This window comes from Varanus komodoensis, unplaced genomic scaffold, assembly GCF_004798865.1.
Source record: "Varanus komodoensis strain SLA01 unplaced genomic scaffold, ASM479886v1 scaffold15, whole genome shotgun sequence".
Taxonomy (NCBI): Eukaryota; Metazoa; Chordata; class Lepidosauria; order Squamata; family Varanidae; genus Varanus; species Varanus komodoensis.
The window spans coordinates 26,591,139-26,614,009 of NW_025335440.1; the positions used below are offsets into that span (position 1 = coordinate 26,591,139).

Below are 22,871 nucleotides of genomic sequence, written 5' to 3' on the forward strand. Positions count from 1 at the left end.
TTCAGGCTGGAAGGCAGAGGCAGCCAGGACAGCCAAATGCCTTTGATGCTTCTCCTGCCCTGCATAGGATGACCATAAGACCAAGGAACAGCCATCCAATAGGCTTGCAACCTATTGATTCATTCCATGTATATCAGGGATGTGCTGTGTGCAGCTCCCTGGATGTTGCTGGACTGCAAGTCACATCAGCTCTGACAGTTGGCACTGCAAGGGATTGCACTCCCAACAACATTTGGAAGGCCATAAATTGCCCATCTGCCCTGTTTTCTTCGTGTGCTTGGCAGTCTGCCATCCAAACCTGCTTACCTTTTAACAGTATCACACTGTCACCTCCCAAATACGGCCTTTTTGGGTCTCAGTCTGGACCTCCAGAGTTTGCAGATAATCCCATGTCTCCTGTTTCTGTATATCTTTTCACCATTCTAAAAAGTTTCAATGCCTCTCCTAAGACATAGATACTGACAGTAAGAGCTTTAAGTGAAAATACACTGCTATTTTGGGTATTTGGGATTTGCTCCCTTTGCTTTCGGTCCCACTTACCACAGAATTTATTTATTTATTTATTATTTACATTTATATACCACCCTAGTAGCCCAGAGGGCTCTCTGGGTGGTTTACAAACATTAAAACCTACCAATCTAAACAAATAAATAAATTGGTTATACCATGAAAGTATAAAATAACATAGTTAAAATGAATTAAATGAATAAATATAGCATTAAAATTAACTAACTTTAAAATATTGGTTAAATAAAAAGGTCTTGACCGGGCGCTGAAAAGCATATGATGGCGCCAGGCAGACCTCTCTAGGGAGCGCATTCCATAGTCGGCCCCCAAGAGCTTTTCTGAGATTGAATTCAGTCCTAGGGATGAAAAGAGTCCAGCACGCCTGTGTTAGGCTGTTCTCTCCCCTCATCTTGCATGCAGGCACCCCCAAGCACGAGCATCAAGCATCTCCTGACTGGGGTGCATCAGGCAAGCATAAGGACTTCCACACCTAGTGAGTTCTGACCATGTTTCTTTGACTGCAGACCATTTCATCTCTGCTGCACCACAGTATTTCTTCAATCCCCATCAGGTTCACGAGCAGCTTGTTGTCCAGCACAGAGAAGAGGAATACTTCCAGAGAGTGGACTCCTAGTGCTAAGAATCAATAAGCAATATGCAGCTATTATCTCATATTTTCTTCCTTAAAAGAAAAAGAAAAGGCAGAGGTGGGAAAACATGGGAAGGCTACAAACTGAAAATGATACCTGGACGCCCTCCTTGTAAAATTTCATGAGTGAGGCTAGGCAGCTGCATCATAACTCCCTCATTTGGAACTGCGGTTGGTCTTACTGGAGGAAGTCCAAAGCCTCTGTGGATGCACTCTGTGAAGTTCCTTGATCTGAGCTATTGATTCTTGCATTTCTGTAGTGTGTACACAGCAGTGGGTCGTCTTATTCTGTAAATTGTGTGGTAATGCAGGTCTGTGAATCATACCATGCCGTCACTGCCCACATTTGCAGGACATGCTACGCCACCTTGGATATTAGCTGCTCAGTGTGGGTTGTTCTCAAAACAGCCTATGGTGCACCCAGCAGACATTCTGGCTCACTGTGGTTTGTTCTGCCCCTTCTTCTGCTTCCTCCCCTAGTGGGATCCAACACCCATCCCACATGCCTTTGCAGGGTAAGCCACATCCCATGATCCCTTGCTGCTACATCAGCAGCTTTTTAAAGCAGCCGGTCGGCTGCAAGTCCGGGGTGTGTTTCACCTTTGCTGGTTCCCAGTGGAAAGTTTTCCCTACCATCCCTCACTCTGTCTATGCCAGTGCCTGCCTGAATTTCTAATAAGCACCCTTATTAATAGTTATTTCTAATAATAACCCCTTTCATGCCCTTAATGCACTGCTGTCTTTGCCTGCCTGTGCCGCTTGTTTCATTCATCTCATCACATCTCACCTCCCTCTCTGCCTTTGCTGCTTTGAAGCGGCTGTCGCTCCATATCCACCCTCCTCTCTTCCACAGTTCATGTTGCAGCATCACCACAGACACGCAAGTCCCCGCCTGTCAGCAAAGCTGCTTTTGCTCACCCCCCTCCTTGCCTTGGTTGCTTCAGGCAGGGGGCTCTCATAGACCTCCTACTGGCAAGTCTTCTCCCACCCTGCCCCACACTCGCCCACCCTGCAGCCTGACTTCTTGGGCAGCCGGCTTCTTCTCCAGTTAGGTCATACTACATCAATACCAGCCTGTTTCTCCCCCTAGGAAGACTCCAGGGTGTTGCAACTTGGAAGGATAAATTTATTGAGAAACAACGGAGTCTCCTGGCTTGTGTTGCTCTCCTAGGAATAGCTGAACCTGCTTTTCCTTTGGAAGGCATCGTTAGGCATTGCTTATATGACAGTGTACACCCTGGACGGGGTGGGTTGCTGGCTGTCGATGGGAAATGCATCTGCTGGGGTGGGCTGTGAACAAGGTCCTGAGAGACTGCAGAGGGGGCGGTTTATGCAGGAAACAGGTTCTTCTGTGGAAGCAATGGGTGTGTGAAGAGGGAAGGGTATTTCCACCATCGTTAAGTCCTTTTTGTTGATGGTGCACATGTGGGTAATGGCACCAGATCCACTCAAAGAGTTAGCTAAATGGATATTTCTATTTTCCTACCAAGTTGCTGCTTTAGATGCCAGACTGAAGGGAGTGAGAGCTTGGTAACCTACCAAGAGATGGCAATGACATTATTTCATTTATTGTTTGTATTTTATGTTGTATTTTTGTGTGTTGTAAACTGCCCGTAGAGCTGTGGCTATTGGAAGGTATAGAAATTAAATAAATAATAGTAATAATTCTTCCTTCAGGCATGTGTAAAGCAAGTGCCACTGCCCTCCAAGTGGTCAAAAGTTCACTCTATGGAGAGTCCTGTGCCGTTGTGCTAGTAGTTGTAGTTTTCTTTTTGGCTAACTTCAGAGCCCTGTATAGTGCCAAAAGTCACAAGTCTAAAGCTTTGGTCTCCAAGAGTGTGGGGGCACATTTATTTATTTATTTATCGATTTATATCCTGCTTTTTTCCTACAAAGGGCTCAAGGCAGCTTACATCATTCTCCTCCTCCTTCTTACCCCCACAACAACAACCCTGTGAGGTAGGTTGGGCTGAGAGTCTGTGACTGGCCCAAAGTCACTCAGTTGGCTCATGGCTGAGCGGGGACTAGAAACCAGATGCTCTTAACCACATGGGGGTTAAGAGCATCTGTCCCATAGCTGGAGGGGCTGGTGAAGCATCTGCCCACAACTAGCTTATTTGGCAAAGGTGAATTCCAGAAAAGAGCTGTGCCATAGCTTCATCCTGAAACCCCTGCATAAACATCCATATATCTTCCCATTTGAGTTCACAAGTACCCGGAAGACCACATTGTAAAAACATTGTAGAATTCTTTGGCTTGCCCAGGAGGAGCTAAAATATGCGCAAGCAAGGAATCTCTGGCCCCTGTTGCCCAATGGAGCCGCAGCTCACAGACATTCTGCATGTTCTTTCTCTTTACCCCCACCCTTATGACTTTAGCAAGTTAGAGATGATTCAGAATGCACACCATCTCTCCTAAGTTTCTGGGAATATCTAGAATCTAGATCTCTAGATAACTATGATTCTAGATATCTGCCTATCAGCCCCACTCAAGAGATGCGCCCCAACTCTCACATGCTGTTTCTCTCCAACTTGGCTAGGGCCCCAGATGCATTGCAAGTGAACAATTGTGAACATTTGCATGCATGGATCTCTTGAGAAGAGTTGTGGGAAGGACTTGCTGTCCAGCTTCTCTGCAGGACCCATGGTGCTGAACACTGAGCTGCTGACACTGGGAAACAAACTTGGCAGGCTGCAACTGCTAAAACACCCCTGCAGGAATTGTTTCTCGGTTGAATACAAGTCCACACCCACACAGGGAAGGCCATTGTGGGGGAAGATAGATTAGGGCTGCAGTGGCTAGGAGGAATTAACTATTGACAGTGGCAACCTCAACAAAAAAAGCTTAGTTTTAATAACAGTACCTATCCATTGCACAAACATGGTATCATCTTAAGGGCTAGTACAATATGACATGTCAAACAATTGCTTGAACTACAGTTTTTCAGTTAAATAGATTATTCCCCCTGCCCCCATTGCTGCAAGGAGACAGAGAGCTGTTGACTTAAAGTCGGTAGGATAAGAAGCTCCTTCAAGGTTGCTGGGCAGATAACATTCAGCCAGCGCACAAAACTATTTTGCTAACAAGCGAAGCAACAAAGACTGTGGGAGGTGTGGGAGGAGAGTGACAAGGAAGGAGGGAGGGTGCAGGTTGCCACAGTGCAATGTGTTGCCAGGCAGACTCTGGGATCCACGATTGCTCCTAATGAGAGAAGCGGCCGTGTTTTTGACTGCTCTTGCTGCAGTACTTTCCAGCAAGACACAATGAAATTGGTCTCCCAGGTTTGAACAACACAATAGCCTGCTGTGGGTAGGATAACCCCTAGAACAAGCTGGGGTTGTCGGGGTGGCTCGTTCATTAAAATTAAGCCACACTGTACTAGACATACTGGGTTCTGGCAACGTGATAATTACCCGCGATGGATTATCAAGTTGTATGAATGCAATTTGTTGAGCACTGACACATCTTCAGAAAAGGAGCTAATGGCAGAGGAAAACCCCCACAACAAAAATGAATAACAAAAGAAACACGAGAGATTAAAATGTGCTAAAATCAAGAATTTGCCTTTCCTAATATCCTGGAAGACACTCGCTTAGATGTCAGAAATGAGCTATTACTGTTGTGGGAACAGAAAGCTTTCACAGAAAATATACTGGTAGTTTCTTTTTCTATGGAAAAATGTATTTTATAAATTATCAATAAATATGAGTGTGTCAGTATTTTCAGTACCTTGTTTGTTCTTCCTTAAATTTAAATAATGTAACAGAAGTACATGTTATTGTCATTACTTTTTAACAGTATGCTAATAAAGTATTACATAATATATTTAACTCATTAATTGTACTTTATTTTTTCCTGAAATATTTTAGGTCAAATGCTTGTATTGGAACTGGGAGCGGGGAATTACATGGGATACTTATGTAGGTCTGTTTCCTAAATACTGGTAAAATAAGCATGCTAAATTAAATTGTCAGGGGAATCAGAATATTTTCCAGTGCACCAGAAAATTTTCTGATAGATGAAATCATGCAAATTAATTTGTGTGGGAAAATTTTCCAGAAAAAGCACCTTGCTAGCAACGAACTTATAGGCCTGGTTTGCCTTGCAGGTGCCGCAGCCTCACAGTGGCTTAAATAACCCATGGTGCTTTCTGATGAACTAGCCCATTGTATGGCTATTTTGAATCAGGGCTTTTCTGAGATTTTAAAAAATGGAAAACCATGGTATATAATACCTTCATTAGGCCAACACAAAGATCGCAAACACAGTGCAAGCTCCCCAAATCTCTATCAGATCAGATTTCTCAAAAAGCAGGTTTGCGGATAGGTTAAGATTCCGAGTGTGAAGACATCCACCCCTCACTTTTGCACACATACACACACTCGCTTTTTACATTCCGTGGATTGTTTATTATGGGCAATACAGCTGCTTCTAGATTCTTCTAGATTCATAAAACCTCTAGGTAATCAAGTAGCTGGGGTACCAGTGACCTAAAGATTTTTGAGAGAATGTGGACATGTCAGATAAGATGGGTGTGTGTTCAAAATTAGAGAGACCACTTAAGCTGATTTAATAGTCATTCCCTTCTAGACGGAGCCCCAGGAAATGTTGTTCTGTGTTTAGGGTTAGATAATGCTAATAGAACATTTTCGGCATCATTCCCCTACCCACTCCAGAGCTATAACTTTCAGGATTAATTGAGCAGGTGAAGTCACAGCAGCTAAATTGGTAGAAGGATTGTGGTTTTTGCGGGGAGGATGTTTAAAGCCTAATTGGAAAGTCTGTTTGGCATAGCATTCAAGAACTAGAAGAAGACGTCTTCTGGGAATGGTCATTCACATGCAGAGAACTGTGTGCTGTCAAGTTGTCTCCAATGCTGGTGACACAATGAATGAAAGCCCTTCAAAGGGTCTTGCTCTTGACCACCCTGCCCAGCTCTTGTGCCACTCAAGGCTGCAGTTGCCTTTATGGAATTGATCCATCTCCTATTTGGACTTCCTTCAACTTTCCCTGGCACGATTGTCTTCTCCAGGGAATCTCGCTTTCTCATGATGGGCCCAAAGTACAACAGTATCAGTTTTGTCATTTTTGCTTCCAGGAAAAGTTCAGGCTTGATTTGATCTAGGAGTCACTTGTTCATCTTTCTGTTGGTATTCACAAATCTCTCCTCCAGCACCATATTTTGAACACGTCCATTTTCTTCCTGTCAGCTTTTTATGGATATGCTGTTATCTACCTGCATGTTTTGCTTTTCCATTCTCTCAGCTGCTTCTATATGCGCTTGATGTGCAGCGAAGCATTTGCAAGCTAACATGCTGTTTAAAAATGTGATTGTGTCAGATGTCTCACAGTGTTCTGGAACAGCCCTGCTTTTCATTTGCAGCTCCACTTCTCATGTAAATGGGTGGGGAGACTTTAGTGAGAGGTGAGGCAACTACATAAATGGAGTTACTTTTCTCTAGGTTGTCATGTTAAAATTGGGTGATCCGCTGTTAACCACAGAAATAGTTCCGTGGTAAAATAGTGCTGAGGGCAGCAGAGGGTTGCAGCAACCTGCTGCAGAAAATAATACCATAGACGATTCTAGAGGATGCAGGTATCTGCATCTTTTGCATGTTGCCTCTTTTGCTGAATGCTGGAGTGCCTATAATGTTTCCTTCCTGAGAGTCTAATCTAAAGAGCTGTTTCCATGAGGAGTTGCTTTTTTCTTTTTGATTTGATGGAGTTGTTTTGGGGAGGAAGATTATGTAATTCAGCTCCTCTTTTAAATAGCTAGACTGCATGAATATACTTCTGCCCAGATTCTGCAGGGTTTATTTAATTAATTTTCTGTGATATTAAAGGAACACTTTCCAGGATTTTACCAAAAGTGGGCAAGGACAATTCCTCTTGAGTTTTTCACATGTTTTAAAAGTAATTTTGGAATGCAGATAATTCTTCAGGGATTGCAGCATGATCTAAATCTGGATATTCAACCTCCAACACCACCCCCATATATAAATATATCAGATTTAAAAGTTAATTCTATATATTCTTGTAGCTATGACCACTTGTGCATTTTGTGCAGGATTGTTTGTGGGAGGCCTAGGAAATGTCTTAAATGCTTGTTCATGTGTTGGAAAAATGTGCATCTTTTTTTGACGTAAGAACTGTGTCATGGATTAAAGCAACTCATTTTGCAGAAATATACATCTTTGAGCCCATTCAACATGCTATAGCTAGAAAAAAAATAGCACTGACAGTGCGCACAGGCTGCTGTACCTACAGCATGGATGATATGGCCCCTGACATAGAGGGTTTGCAATCACTGTTTGAGGAAATGCAGATAGAGAGGCCCTAGTCATCCCTTCTCCTTTAATGCAGTTACCTTCAGGGTCCTAGATCACATGGAGATAGGCTGATCAGGTGCCCCACCTTACACAGGCCGTTTCTCTGTTTTGGAGAGCAGTTTCAAGGGCAGTCTGCTATTTGGAGATGTCCTCTATTTGAAGAGGTGTCCAGTCAAAGTCTGCTTAAAAACTGACAACTGTAAGGAGGCGGTTCAGGGTGCCCTTGAAGTTGGCCATCAGCAGTGAGCATCAGGGCAGAAGCCTGAGCAGGCTCACAAGTCCCCTAGTCAGGCTTCTCTGCTGTGGGGAGAGGTCCTGGATTTGTAGTTAAATTATATTGTTCTTTCTAAATTTGCAGATCTGCAACAGGTTGGTTTCATCTTTGCTCCCCCCCCCCTTTTGGTGATGCAGGCTCCCCCACTTCAGAGTCCACCCCACACACACACACGTATTCATGGAGGAGGAAGTTAGCACTGGGTATTGGGGACATGATGGAGGCAGTGGGGCCCACAGATGAACAGGGCTGAAGATTTTGGGTTGACTAATGAATAGTGAAGAATGTGGGGCTGGGAATGTTAGTTTTGGTTTCTCCAGGCAGAGGGGGAAAGGAAACTGCTGGTCTAGTTGCTCACAACATGAAACTAAGACAAACTGTAGAAATATTTTTCTGAAGCAGTGGGTCTTGAGGAGGGACAATCATTCCGTGTGGGGAAGGAACTATGATTTACAAGAACCATTTGTGTGGTTGGCTGAACTCCATCCTATGCAAAGTCACCATGTCCTTCCCTACAGATTGTTGGCCAACAGTTGGCTCTGACGTCCTGAACATGCCACACAATCAGGTTGAATCACATACTTAGTGGATGTGGCATGTTAGGTTTCCCATGTACAGCCAGAGTGTGCTCTTCATGGGAAGGGAGCATACCATTTGAAGGCTTGGCTGGAGATCTAAGCCTGGCTTTCCCATAGGCAAGCCAGATAGTTGCACCATACTAACTGGCAGTGTATCCTTGCTGACATTTAGCCAAGAGGAGGTCTGCAGAAGGTCAGGCCTGGAAGTCAGATCCTTCCCACTCCAGGGTTCTCCAGAAGGTCATATGTCAGTTCCCCAACTGGATCATTTGGGCATTTCTTAGCTTTCACATGCCCCCAACCCTGAATTCTAAAAGGAATAACTGTTTAATTAGTGGCAGAGATAGCTTTAACTTAAATTATGCTGATATTTTTGGCATTTTGGGGTGGGGGAGACCCATTCCTTTCCTTTCTGGCTCTGTCCCCCACTGAAGCGTGCCCCAGAGTTACTCCAGAAGGGATTTTGGCCCTTGAACTAAAGGAGATTCTGTGACTTACCAGAGAGGGTGAAGGTATATTAGAAATGATTGGGTGCTTAGATTTTATTTTCCCTGCACCCCCACAGATTGGGAACTTGATATGAAATAAAAGTGAAGTTACAGAAGAACCCCTTAATACTTGGGGACTGTTATTGCCTAGATTTATTAACAAGAGTAAGTAATTTATTTGGATATATTAGGTGACAAACTATTTCAGAATGTAAGAAATTACTGAAACCTTCCCTTCTGTTGCCCTTTTAAGGAAATATTCCATAAACCCTGTATTGCATATTGGTTTTTGCAGTGAATAAAATCATATGTCTCTCAGGAGATTACTGATATATTTTTGTAAGGCATTGCAATAGTTTGCTACCAGCTGGGTGTACCTGGTGCTTGGACATAGGCAAAAGAACCCATATAGCCAGCATAATCGAGGATAAATAACAAAGTGTCTTGTGGCACCTTGAAGACCAACACATTTATCATGGCATAAGTTTTTGTGGAGGTTTGAGATAAATTTGTGCTCCTCATTCTCCAGGCTACAAAGCATCCATATGGAGCAACTGGAGTTTTTTCCCTGCCTTTCTCTTATGTTCAGTAGCATTGAACATATCAATTATCATTTTTTTTATTAATGGGGGGCAGTGTTCTGTGTCAGAAACCTAGAATATTTTGGGATTCCCCACATGTTAACATTCATTTAGAACACAATCCTCTGCATGTTCAGACACAAAAAATTACTACAGCTTCCAACACTTCCCAGCAACTTTAAGGACCTATTCTTATGACTAGCTGCAGTGATCTGTCATCCAGACTCAGTTTACATTCAGTGCATCGTATTGCTGCTATCCCAGGATTCTATATGTGAAGGCTTATTTTACGTATATTATTTTATGTATATTGTTGTCACAAGTATTTTATGCTACTTGTGACACCAAAAGAGGCTCCCAGAATAACTTACAGTCAGTCAGTAAAAGCAGTCCCTACCTAGAGGCTTTCAATATAAAAGACACAGCGAAAAGGGTCTGGTAAGGGGAAAAATTTTCAGCAGGACTAGTGGAATAGTTCTGCTTTTCCTCTTCTGTTCTGCTGGGGGAGTCCAAATGGAGCAAGACCTGGATGTTCTTTCTACAATTATTGCAACATACATGCAAGTACTGACACATATTCTCCAATTTAAGCACTTCTCTGAAACTGACATTGGCCTTAAGGCTGAAATTACTTCCCCACCTTTATTCTAATTCATAATTCAGGGCTTCTCCTGTATTATTATTTTGTTTGTTTTCTTACTCAATTTAAAAAAGCGGGTCATTTTCTGCCCCTTCTTCTCAATTTTTCATTCTCTTTACAGAAGTCCAGGAGGAGAATTGGGAGCCAAAAAGAAGAAAAAGAAACAGAAGCGAAAAAAGGAAAAGCCAAACTCCGGAGGTACCAAATCAGACTCTGCATCTGACTCCCAGGAGATTAAAATTCAGCAGCCTTCAAAAGTGAGAGTCTGGGCTTCATTTTAATTTTGGTAGCTTAGTGTGAACAAAGATCCTAGGTAATGTTAGGTCAGGTGTGTGCAGGATGGGCTGCTGTCACAATTGCAGGTAAATGTGACTGTCCAGCAGAAGTACCAATCTAACTGACTTTTTAAAGCTGAAATGCCAGGGGTTTTCCCAGTAAGCAAGACCCATGGAAGTATGTGAACTGTAATTTTCACTTAGTTTATTGTTGTAAACTGCATTGAATATTTTTCTTTTTATGAAGGCCACTGACAGTCCAACCCAATGCATGTCTGCTTGGAAATATGTCTTGCTAAATTCAATGAGACTTGCTTCCAGATAAGCATGGAGAAGTTGCAGCTTAATATGTTTTCATTTGAATAATTACAGTCAGAGCTTTAGGAACAAATCTGCATGGTGGGGTTAATTGCTAGTTTGGGGTGTGTTTGCCACACAGATCGCCTTGAGTTTGCCGCTTTGTCCAGCATAGCTGCATTCTGATTTGTCCTGGTATGTATCAAGTTACAGGACCACAACATCAGCTGATTTAGGGGTGGGTAGGGAACAATATACAGCAACACAGAAATATTGTGTGGAACATTTGAGACTTTGAATCTGACCCTTCTCTGATACCTGCCACCTAGAAAAGAGTAGACCTGATTAGCATGTCAGACCAGTCGCACAGGCACAGTTTGCATGTAATGGCAACAAACTGTGGTGTCATTAATTATAGGTTATTTACTCCATGAATAACCCATAGTGTCCAGATTCACATTCCATAAAGAAGCCCACATTTGAGTCAATTGGAGGTTTCATATTCACACTGAAAGCAGATCACACATGGCACATAACCTGGCAAATGATTGGCTAATTTACCATGTCTTTCTCATTCATGGATCCATGATTATTGAGTGCTGGAGTATTAGTCTGGTTACAGATTCTGGTGACTGACCCACTCAATTAACAGGTCCACATACAGGATGGTAGAACACCTGCTTTGCATACAAGAGGCCATCCTTGACATCTTCAGGTAGGACTAGAAAACACTCAGGTCTAAAACCCAGACACTATCTGCCAGTCAGTATAGGCCAGCCTTCCCCATCTGAGGCACTCCAGATGTTGCACAGCAATTCCCTGCCACTATGTGCAACACATCTGGAACATACCAGCTTGGAGAAAATTGGTGCAGATCGTGCTGATCAGGATGGACCTGTGGTCTGCCCCAGAGTGGGGAAGCTTCCTCAGTTCTTGTGAAATGTGTAAAGCAATTCCTTTGCAGGAGAAGCTTTGCTACTCCTAAGCATGTTGTACACAGCTTTGTCATAGCTTGCCTAGTGAAAACTACAGAGCAGAAGCGATGGGGAGTTCAGTTCTATGAACCCATTTCATTGCCTTTAATGCAGCTCTGTGCCTTGGCTTATGTTACATGATTGTCTTGAGGCTGACAACTGTGGGTTGTTGAATCTCTTCACACTGTGATAAGTAATAATTATAACTCTCATGACTGTGCATATAGACAGACTGCAAGGTTTTGTTTAAGCTCAAAGATGAAACCTGCTTTGTATGTCAGCCCTACCTGTGGCCCACTGTGTTTTATATACCATGTAAGAAAGTTATTTTTATTCTGTTTGCAAGGAGTCACGTCTTTTCATAATATTTGAGATGTGAAAATAGGTGGTATATTTCAGTCTCCTCCTTTGGCTCAGTTTTATACTAGAGCAGTGATCCTACATTTGTTTTCTTGGAAGTAAGTTTAGGGAAAAGGGGGAAAGAGAATTGTGCAAGTCTGCCTTTGGACAGAGCTTGCAGCAAAGCGAGAAACACACCTTTCCCCCCATCTTTCTGAGTCCTGTCAATGACTTCTGTTTGTTTGCCTCTGTGTAGTGCATGTAAACATTGACCATAAAGCAAACCCCATCATGTTTTAGTGCTCCAGCCAGCAGTGGGCATTCACCAGCACACCTGGGAACTGGTGGACAAAGTGCAGAAAGGCCATTTCAGGACTGACAGTGTTTCAGAGGTATTGTGAGCATTCTGGCATTGCCATTCGGGTGCCTGGAGGTCAATGCCTGTGAACACATTAACCATGATAGATAAGAGGTCTTCATGTCATCTCCACTACTACATATATTCTATCATAACAGATTTAAAAGTGACATTCTGTAGGGGCAGGGGCAGATAAACCTGGTCCCATCTTTCCAGGACATTCCTAGGAGGAAGCAAAAATTTGCCATATTGGCATTCAAGGACTACAGCAATCCTCATTCCAGTCCCTTAGGTGAGTTTGGAGCAGTCTTATCCTATTAGCCAGTGCAGGACTCTGAAATGTTTTTGCAGCCCTAACTGGCAGAAATATTCTGTAAATTTAAACCACTTGCTCAAGAACAGTATCATTTTTCTTCCTTATTGAACCTGATCTCCCTTGGGGTTAAAAAGAGTTAAACTGTAATAGCAGAAGACTCTAAACAGAAAGGCAGACTTTCAGATTTCAGAAACTTCCTAGATAGGAATTGTGATATAAAAATGATTTGAACCAACTTGTACTGCAGCAGCTCAGATATGACTTTCACTTTCCCTATTCTTAGCAGAGATGCACAGAACTGGATAGACCCATTCTGTCTGTTTCATGAATTGACAGAGGCCTTTCAATCTGTTGTTTGCTCATTGACAGAATCAGATTTTTCCAACCAGAATTTGTTCTTCTTGCTCTACTTCTCATTAGGTAACATGCATTAGTGCTAATTCAGATTAACTAATATGTATTGCTGTATTTGTACCTGTGCACATGAGCATTAATGTGTGCCTATGCTAATCTGAATTAGCACAAATCCCCCAAAAAACTGGTTGACAAGTCAGAGGGATCCATGTGATTCAGAGAAAGTCAGTTTACTGCAGAATCCGCAGGTCAAATTCATAGAAATCCAAATGCACTCTTTCAGATTTCTCCAACATTCTTTATTCTTAGGCACATAATCATAACTGCATGTGAAGGACCAAAATCAAATAGAGGAGTCTGATCCAGCATGTTCCCCAGATACAACCTCCTTCATGGGCAACAATTCCCATAAGCATGTTGGCTGGAAAACATGCCCCTTGAGGGATCCCTGCAAGGACATGGCAGCTATATACAGGGATGTGTTGGACCACAGTGTACCTCATCCACATGGATGCTGTCTTGGGGACAACAGAGATGTGGGGAATCCTGGGATTTGTAGTCTCAACACATCTGGAGGACGCCAAGTTGGGGAAGGCTAAGACAGGGGGAGACAGAGTGAACTGTAAATTTGATTTGAATTGTCAATTTAAATCATGAAGAGAAAAATATGATTTAAGTCAGTGATTAAACTCAGGTTTGTCACTAAAAGTTCTTCACATATTTCTTATGCAGCGGTGCAAATCTGATCACTAAAAAGAGTTGATGTACAACTCAGACCATTTTACAGCATCAAGGAAGGTAAGCTTGGGCACAATCCAGACCAGATGCCTGAAGCCCTCTGAATTTCTGAGGCCACATTTGTGACCTTGGAAAATCAAGCCAGCGGGATTCTTTCCATGCTGACTTTCCTTGGAGTGAGTTTCTGAGGTTGGAGTCAGGATTCTGAAAAATCTTCTGGCTGTCTAGATGCTGTCTCATGGCCATATGACTGTGCTGTCAGTGTAGTTTTTAGTTTGGTTTTTATTAATTTAGGAAATGATGCATAGTGTTTATCATCTGTATCAAGCTGCAGGAGCAGCAGTGGCACATTAGGAGTGGTAGGTGCTTAAACCACAAATGCAAGAACACATTTCCTTTCTAGGGCATTCCACTGTTACCTTCTGCTCTGCCTCCATCCTCCTTTCCTGTATTGGCCCGCTGTGTTAACTACCTCTTCTGCAGGGCCAGTTTAGCCATTAAGCAGAGTGAAGCAGTAGCTTCAGGCAGCAGATGCTGAGGAGACGTGGAGGCAGCCCCCCCCCCCCGCCAGGTAATCTCTCCCAAGCATTCCCTGCTCTTGGAGGACAGAGCAGTACCTGCCTCTTGGCTGACCAAACACTATGAGGCTCGCCTGCTGCCCCAGCTTTGATGAGGACGCTGTCGTGCCTCCAGTCCTGAGAGCTAGTGTGGTGTAGTGGTTGGTGTGTTGGGCTGGGGACTTGGGAGATCTGAGCAATAGTCCCCACTCAGCCATGAAGGTCACTGGGTGACTTTGGGTCAGTCACAGATTCTCAGCCCAACCTGTCTCACAGGATTGTTGTTCTGCGGACAAAATGGAGCTATGTAAGCCATCTTGAGTTCCTCACAAGCAGAAAAGGGTGGGATATAAATGTAATAATAATCAACATTAATAATAGTATAATAAAAGTTCAGGTTCATCTACCAATCTAGTCTGCTTCATTTTTATAAGCCTACACCTGCGTTTTAGCATGCATATGATGAGATATAATTGCAACTCTCTTGTTTTTAAATGAGACAGGAATTTAATATTTTTAAACTAATTTTCTAAAAATAATTATAAAATGTATGCTTATCCACTCTAGAGCAAGGGCAGGAAGATGTCTCCCTGGTTGTCCTTGGCTAAAAATAGGCAGGGACAGATGTAACAAAAGGCCTAGAATAGGAAGCCTGGAAGAATGAAATAAGATGGAAAAGAATCCAGAAGGGGTATCTGAAAAGGAATGAGAATCGGAACGGAAGAGCTGAGAGATGGCTTCCCCAGGATTTTTGTGCAATCGCTGCTTCTCATTCACTGGATTTCAGAACAGTCCAGACAATGCTGTCTCCCCATGTTTTTCCACCACCACTTTCCTTTTCCTTTCACACACATATGCTTACGTACCCACACCAGCATACCAGTTAAGAAGAGCAATAGGAGCAAACTCAACATCCTACAACAGGTAGTGCTAGCCTGTTTACCTGGAAGCTCCTGGGCAAAAGTCGTATACATGAAAGGGCAGATTTTGGACTACTGGCCTCTCCCTTGTGAGAAACTATCTTCTCAAAAAAACAGAACTGCTTTTGTTAAAGTGAAGCAGAAGCAATAGCTTTAAGTGATCATGTTTTTTTTTTTTTTTAAATAAAGCTTTTCAAAAATCTAGCAGATGATCCTTGGAGAGTAAGAAGCCTGGGGAAGCTGAGGAAAGGTGAAGCTATGTACCCCCAAAAGTGAAAATAGAGGAGAAGCAAGTGGGAGCATGTCTGAATTTGTAGTCAACCGATTCTGCCTTTAACCGTGTGCCTGTGCCTTGTCCGTCCATCTTTCTCTGTCTCTCTCTCTCCAGAATCCAGCCATTCCAATGCAGAAACTGCAAGATATTCAAAGAGCCATGGAGCTGCTCTCGGCATGTCAGGGCCCAGCAAAGAACATTGATGAGGCGACCAAACGTAAATACCAGTTTTGGGATACCCAGCCTGTACCAAAACTTAGTAAGTCTACAGCTGGGAGTAAATATTAATGTTTGCTTGTTTGTTTGTTCATTTGTTTGTCAGTGTAAATTGTGTCCTTCTGTACAAACATTTCTAGTATGGCTTGCAGGTTTAAAAAGAACAGTGAAAGCTTAAAACAGCAAGAAAAGGAAGCTAGTATATTGGCAGCCTCAAAAGCAGTTTAATTGATGGTCAAGAGGTCTGAGGAAAATTCAAGGTCTTTGGTCCCACTGAGGACCCTCCTAAGTGAAAGAAGCTGCAGCCAGAAAGTCCTCAGTTGCCACCTGTCTCTCTCCCTTCTTAGGGACACCCACAGGAAGGCCTTTCCATATGACCTGTGCAGATTGGAATGCTCTATTGATATGTATTAAGGGGAGTAAAATATTGAAGTTCTCCTAATTTTGCTGATGAAATTAATCTGAGAAAGTCATTACTGAACAGTTCTATGCAGTCTGCCTAGCTTTCTGTAGTAATTTTTACAATTAAGAATGACTGACATGTTTATTAATTTTTAAGTGTTTTAGTATTTCGCACCAATGACACTTGTGCTTTTGTTATGGTTTTATTTCTTGTGTGTAAGCTGCTTCAAGATGTTTTGTTTTAAAACAGAAGGATATTATTATTACTATCATTACTATTACTACTAAACTAAATAGTACTAAATTTTGTTGGTCAGTTTTGTTTTCTTCTGTTTGCTTTGCTCTGTTTTTGTAATTAAGTTTTGAAAATGTCTCCCCCCCCCCCCCCCGTTCTCCCCTCTGTCTCCCCAGTCTCTTTCCTTATGGGTCTGCCTTTGTTTATAACCACTAAGCTTTTTAATGAGTTGCTATTTCCCTGAATACTGTCAGACAGTTTTGGAACTTGGGTCAAGAAACTGATAACAGACCTGCTCTTAAAGAGTTGTAACAGAAGTACTATAATGCTTGCTGTATACACCGCACTTGGTAAAGCTGGGGCTACTTATATTTTAATATCAGCACATGGAAATTATACAGTTGACTTCCAGGTCTTTTAGCCAGTTATCTGCATGTATGGCCAGACACTAAATTCAGCATGGATTTGACTTTTGCCAAACTACAGCAGATAGTTTGCATCAGGTTCATCTGCAGTGCTCTTCCCAAAGCCTAACTGGGACTGAATTTACCCTTGGCAGCCTGTACAGACAACCAGCTCAGCATGGGCTAAATCATCCAGGCATCATCACAGTGTAGCACAGCGTTACCCAACCAGGTGCCCTCCAGAGGCTTCTGACTACAAATTCCATCATGCATTCTGCTGGCCCTGGAGCTGGGGCCAGGCTGGGGCTCCTATGAATTGAAGGTCAGAGCAGCTGGAGGTCATCAGGTTATCAAAGAGCAAGCTGAGCACACACAAGGAGCACTAAAGCCCTGCCCCAAGGGGCTTACAGGGAAGATTTGCATTTGAAGAGATAACAAGAGTAGAAGGAAAGAGGTAAAACTCAACCAGGGTTGAATTCTGGCACAGGTTGCTCTTTGGGTATGGTCATAGGTTAAGCAGAGTTAGATCTGCCCGCCAAGGTCCATGTCAGCACGTAAAAATGAGGAACAATATATATGTTTGAACATATCAGATCCCATGTATGCTAACAGCAATTTCACTTCTCCAAGTGTCATCAGGTGTTACACAGAGAAGTGATCACCCTCCACAGAAGAGCAGGTGTAGGCTGCAAGCTTCAGGGAATGCCAAAGTTTGCAGAAGAAAAATGTGGAGGGGGAGCCCTCATTGTGTAAACGCAGTGAAATAAAGCCTCCCCAAACCAGTCTTCCTGATTTCCCACCCCCAAATCCCCCCTCCCCCAGCTGCCAAAGCGCGCATCAGTCTACAGCTTCTCTTCCTAGCAACCTGGAACCTCTTTTTCTGGCAGTTAACCCTTTGCAGATCTCAGTCCCACTGGGCAGTAGGATTGTGCTTCCTTGCATTCTCCATCTATTCCCCCCCTCCTTTCTTTCTGCTCTCAGGCAGGCTAGAGCAATCAGAAAAAGAGAAAATAATATAAACAAGCTAAAGTTTAGTATACTCTGAAATTTTTGCTCCATACTTGTTCAGTGAACCTTCCTCCCCACCACACACACACACAAAATAGCAGAAGAAATGATTGCTTTTCAAATATGTGCCCAACTTGTGTGCAGTGAAATTTGCCTTCTTTTCACACTAGGTGAAGTTATAACATCGCATGGTGCAATTGAACCAGATAAGGACAACATCCGTCTAGAGCCATATTCTTTACCACAGGGTTTTACATGGGACACTTTGGACCTGAGCAATGCTGAAGTTGTAAGTAGAACTGCTGTAATTCTTTGCGCACCAATGGGGACCCACAGCAACTTCATTTTGCTGCTGGTGCATGCTCTGTGTGCATCGTTCTCCTTGGGCATCACAGGATTGTTTGCCAGGTGTTGGAATAAATGAGACACGCCTGTTCACAGGGAAATGTATGTGGGCATGATTCTCCCACATAGGCACTAGAGCTGCTGGCTGCCGAGTCGGGGCACTTTGCTTCATTGCTTTCCCCTTAATGCTTTTTCAGCTAAAGGAGTTGTACATGCTGCTAAATGAAAACTATGTAGAAGATGATGATAACATGTTTAGATTTGACTATTCGCCAGAATTTCTTTTGTGGTGAGTAGCAAATTCCATTCTATCTCACATAGCAATCGGTGAAGTAATCTCTGGATTTCTTGCTTTCCTCTTTCCATCCCTTAGGTTTCATGTCATGTCTATTAGCTAGCAAGTCTGAGGAATAGTACAATGTTACAGGGTGGGGCTCGGGCTAAAAAAAAGGAGCAAATTTGCATACTTTATATTTGCTCTGAAGTGTGTGTGTGTATTAAAGGGCATGTCTCCTAAAGACACCCCTGTTTGATTTATAAGAAGGGATGTATCGCATGGAAAAGGAAGGCATTTGATTTCAGAAAAAAACTCGGAATCGGGGGCAGGAGCTGGTGACGCCAATGTGGGCAAAAAGGGCCCCATACCTTTATTCTGGCAAGTGCCCATGGACAGCACGGTGGGGCAAACAGCCTCCCAGAGATTCCACCTGAAAAATTGGGCTCTAAATGGACTTCATCTGGGCTCCAAATGGAAAAAAATATCAGGCTCAGCTCCTCGTGAGCTGCCCCCTAACACCACTGCCTTAATCTCTGTATAGTGCTTAGCAAATGTTAAGCTGTTTAGGAGTAAGGTCAATCTGTCTCTGAATGTCTGCTCTCTTCTGCTCTGATTTCAGGGCCCTGCGACCTCCAGGCTGGCTTCCACAATGGCACTGTGGAGTCAGAGTTTCATCCAATAGAAAATTGGTAGGGTTCATAAGTGCTATTCCTGCACACATTCGAATTTATGAAAGGTATGCCCTGACCTTTTTTGATTCTATTTAAAAAAACCAACTTGTGTATGTTAACTTTGACTGTTGGAGGACTAACAGTCCTTTATTTGATTGTACTTCACGTTTCCATCAAAAAATGGTGTTCAAACCAGCTTCCAGGCTTAGCTAAGGTTGATTAAAACAATACATTTAAAATATAAATGATTACATGATTATTTATTACAATAAAAATAACAGAGCATTTGGTGGTTGCATTTTTAAGGAATTGTAGGGAATGGCTTGGGAACATGCTGGAATGATTTTAAATGTATTTTGAAACTGAAATCCTGTATACAGTTGATGCCCCATAGAAGATCATCCATTTTAGGGTGTTGATCAGGAAGGTCTCTCATGTCCTCATCAACAACATCTTCTCAGAAGATGTTGCTCTATATCAGGCATGGACTAATTTTAAAAATTATTCTTCAGTTATGCAGTACAGCTTTTTAAACTTATCTAAAAATTGTGACTTTTCAGTTTATCATTTTTTTTTTATGGTGAGGTATGATTTTGTTTCTGTATCACACATGGAATTATAACCACGACATTCATCAAAGGACTGGAGAGACAGAAAGAAAGGGTGTCCTGTATCCAGCTTTATATCAGAGCTTATGTAGCAACATCAGCAGTTTCTGAGCTGTGTTCTCACCTGTGCTTCCATCCCCTGCATGAACATGATCGCCTTCCTCACTTAGTCCTGCATTCCTCTTTCAGTCCCGAAGCACAAACCCAGGTCCTTATCCTGGTCAAACAGCTTGCATTCAAATTTTTCCTAAAACTGTGGATGCTGATCACTGACTTGAAGAGGAGATGCTGCCATATTTTTTGTAGCAGGAATTTTAATGAAGGGGAAAACACACAACCCTCCATCATACAGAAAGTCCAGTTAAGCGCTGGCCTTTGCCAGCTCCACCACCAGTGAGTGAGCTGGTGCCTATCATTTATGGAACACAGTCTGTAATTAACCGGACTGAAATTAAATAAATAAATAAATAATCCTGGCATGGACAGGGAGAAATGCAGGGAAAATATTGCCGTAGAAGTTTTGCCACTTGGGAGCATGTTACTATGAGGAACAACCTCATTTGCTGCACAAGTATCATTGATTTCGGTGAGAGAGCCGGTGACCTCTTAAACATAGGGAGGACCAAAGTAAAGGCTGTGCTGCCGTCCGAATCTCTACTGACAGAGCATCGTGGTGAATATATTTTATGTGCTTATTTTTAAAAGCTTATTTGTCTGCAGTGCAACACACACAAGGTTTCCCACAGCGGCTTGCAAACCACCAGCTCCTGCGTAAATATGTGCACAATTTAAAAAAAGAAAGATGATCTTGCGGAAGAACATCTAAAATGAGCAAGCAGTTCTGAAATACAAAAAAACTACTTTAAAATGGGAAGATTTTGCCTAGCCATGAAAAGCTTTGCAAAGGAATTATCCAAATGAACTTCCCCTGCAAAACAGAGCTCAGGCGGGAGCGCCAGATATGATTACAAAATGTATTTTGCTTATACAGCCAGAGGCATGTGGGATTTAAAACAGGAGATGGGGAAAATGTGTGCCTAATGTTATATGGTGGCATACAATATGCAAAGAGCACATTACTTCCAGAATAAGAAATGGCATTGACCTACCACAATTCTTTCTTGGTTGAAATTGCCAAGCTTTTCTTTTACTAGATGAGTTGGTGCTGAATTCAGCATTGTTTTTAAAGGTTGTGGAGGTTTCACGTATTGCAGCAGTTGGAGGAGAGGAAAGCACAAGGTGAACTGAGTATTCAGCTTGATGTATGAAAACATACTTGCAGAAGAATATGGGGTAACTCGAATTATGAAATTGGCTTTCAGTTCCTCTATTTGCAATTCCATTTTGGTGTTTTACATCACCATTTGAATTATGGTGGGATTTTTGTGATAAGCCTCAGACCAACCATTTTTCAAATGCTACATTATGTGTGATCTGGATAAAATTTGGAAAAGCTGGAGTGGTGTTTGTGGACCTGTTGGAAAGCCTTTCACATTTCCCTGCCCCAGAATTCAAGCACTACATTGCATAGACTGGGGCAAGCAGAAGACACATCTCCAGATGTTTTGGACTTTTAACCCCCAAAAGCTCCTGTCAACATGGTGGTCAGGAATGCTGGGAGATGTAGTCTGAAACATCTGATGATCTATTTGTTCTCACCCCGACTCCTAGACAAGATAACAGCTTGCACGCTCCATTTCTGCCTTTCTCCTTGATGTATGCTTACATACCCCCAGTGCTTTTTTTTGTAAAAAAAAAAAAAAAAGTGCCAGAACTTGCATCTTGTTAATCTTTTATTTAGGGTTTTTTTAGGGTAATCTTTTATTAGCAGGACTGGTGGTTGAGAAGTAATTAGTAATGTTTTTCATTTTTAAATTTGGGGTCACACTTTTACACTAAAAATTAAAAAAAGATTTTCAATTCACCAACTTTTTTTAAAATAAAGAAATTATTTACCTTTTGCACGTAGCCAGTCACTCTACACACACAAAAACATAACGGTCGCCGCTGGCAGTAAGCACTCAGCGCGTGACCACACGACCAATCCCAAGCCGAGCAGCATCCCAAGCTGAGCAGCACCCTCACAATCAGTGCGGACAAACAAGCAGCCCGCATGCACTATTTTAATGATTTTTGCCACTGACCTGTTATGCCCGACAGGGCGATTCAAAATCACTTGGAAAAATCTGTTGGAAAAATCTGTCAAAAAAAGGTGCCGTAATGCCATTTGGGTGTGTTCTATGACCAAAAAAAAGCCCTGCATACTCCTAAGGACAAGAATTTGTATTCTTTCTCTGCACTGCGACAGACAACATATAATAGAATATTCAGGTGGATTTTTGTAAAAATAGTGGTTTATAATTTTTTATTTCCAGTGAGAAGAAAATGGTAGAAATTAATTTTCTGTGTGTCCATAAAAAACTGAGATCTAAGCGAGTCGCACCAGTACTGATTCGTGAAATAACCAGAAGAGTAAACTTGGAAGGGATTTTTCAGGCAGTTTACACTGCAGGAGTGGTACTTCCTAAGCCTGTCGCAACATGCAGGTAAGGCATTTTATCTCTGAGATACTTGTTGCTTTTTGAAGGCTCATGGATATTAATTGGTTTGATCTAAACTTAGTCATGCTTAGAGTAGTGGGACTTAAGCTATTCCTTTTCCCATTGATTTCACTCAGTGTCCTTTAACCAGGATTGGGACAAATACTTTCAGAATCCATTTCTCTAGCATTCACACACTTCCTTTGTGCAGCCCAGCCCTGCAAAATGAGCTGAGCCAAGAGGAAGTGTGAATTGTTGCAGACCTCCAGTTGTGGAAGCAGCAACCTTCCTTGTCAGGTCCAACCACCCAAAGAGTGGCTGCAGGACACAGAAGAGGGACACTGCCAGCAGTCACACCAGGCACCATTCCTGATGACCCCAGCGACCAGCTTTCTTCTGTGCTTGTGCAACCAGTGGCAATGCCACCAGGCACAGAGGAGGGGAACTGCTTGTACAACACACGAGACTTGATTCCTGACAAGTGCCCTGTGAATGCTGGACGTGTTCACTGGGAACTTGGCCTCAGGTCCACTCCCAAACGGATTCCTCCCATATCCCTAATTGAAACCAGTCCATCATTTGGTGTTATAAATGTTGTAGCCTGGGCAGTGTCTAAAGAAAGAGCTCTTTCTGCACAGCTCAACATTTCTGCCCATTCCAAGCACATTCCAACCATCAAAATCATGCCAGGAGACCTTGTTTTTCTAACCCTAACCC

General features: G+C 42.6%; 1 protein-coding gene across 2 annotated transcripts in view; it reads left to right on the forward strand.

Moving 5' to 3' along the window:
• NMT2 (N-myristoyltransferase 2) overlaps positions 1 to 22,871 on the forward strand; it is a 41,230-nt gene that overhangs the window by 6,779 nt on the left and 11,580 nt on the right. Inside the window, exons 2-7 of one of the 2 annotated variants that reach the window (XM_044424645.1) lie at positions 10,168 to 10,244; positions 15,563 to 15,707; positions 17,884 to 18,002; positions 18,256 to 18,347; positions 18,955 to 19,071; positions 21,990 to 22,160. In XM_044424645.1, coding sequence (XP_044280580.1) covers positions 10,168 to 10,244; positions 15,563 to 15,707; positions 17,884 to 18,002; positions 18,256 to 18,347; positions 18,955 to 19,071; positions 21,990 to 22,160 — 721 coding nt within the window. Of the gene's footprint in view, positions 1 to 10,167; positions 10,304 to 15,562; positions 15,708 to 17,883; positions 18,003 to 18,255; positions 18,348 to 18,954; positions 19,072 to 21,989; positions 22,161 to 22,871 lie in introns of both variants that reach the window. The other variant, XM_044424644.1, reaches the window with a different exon arrangement.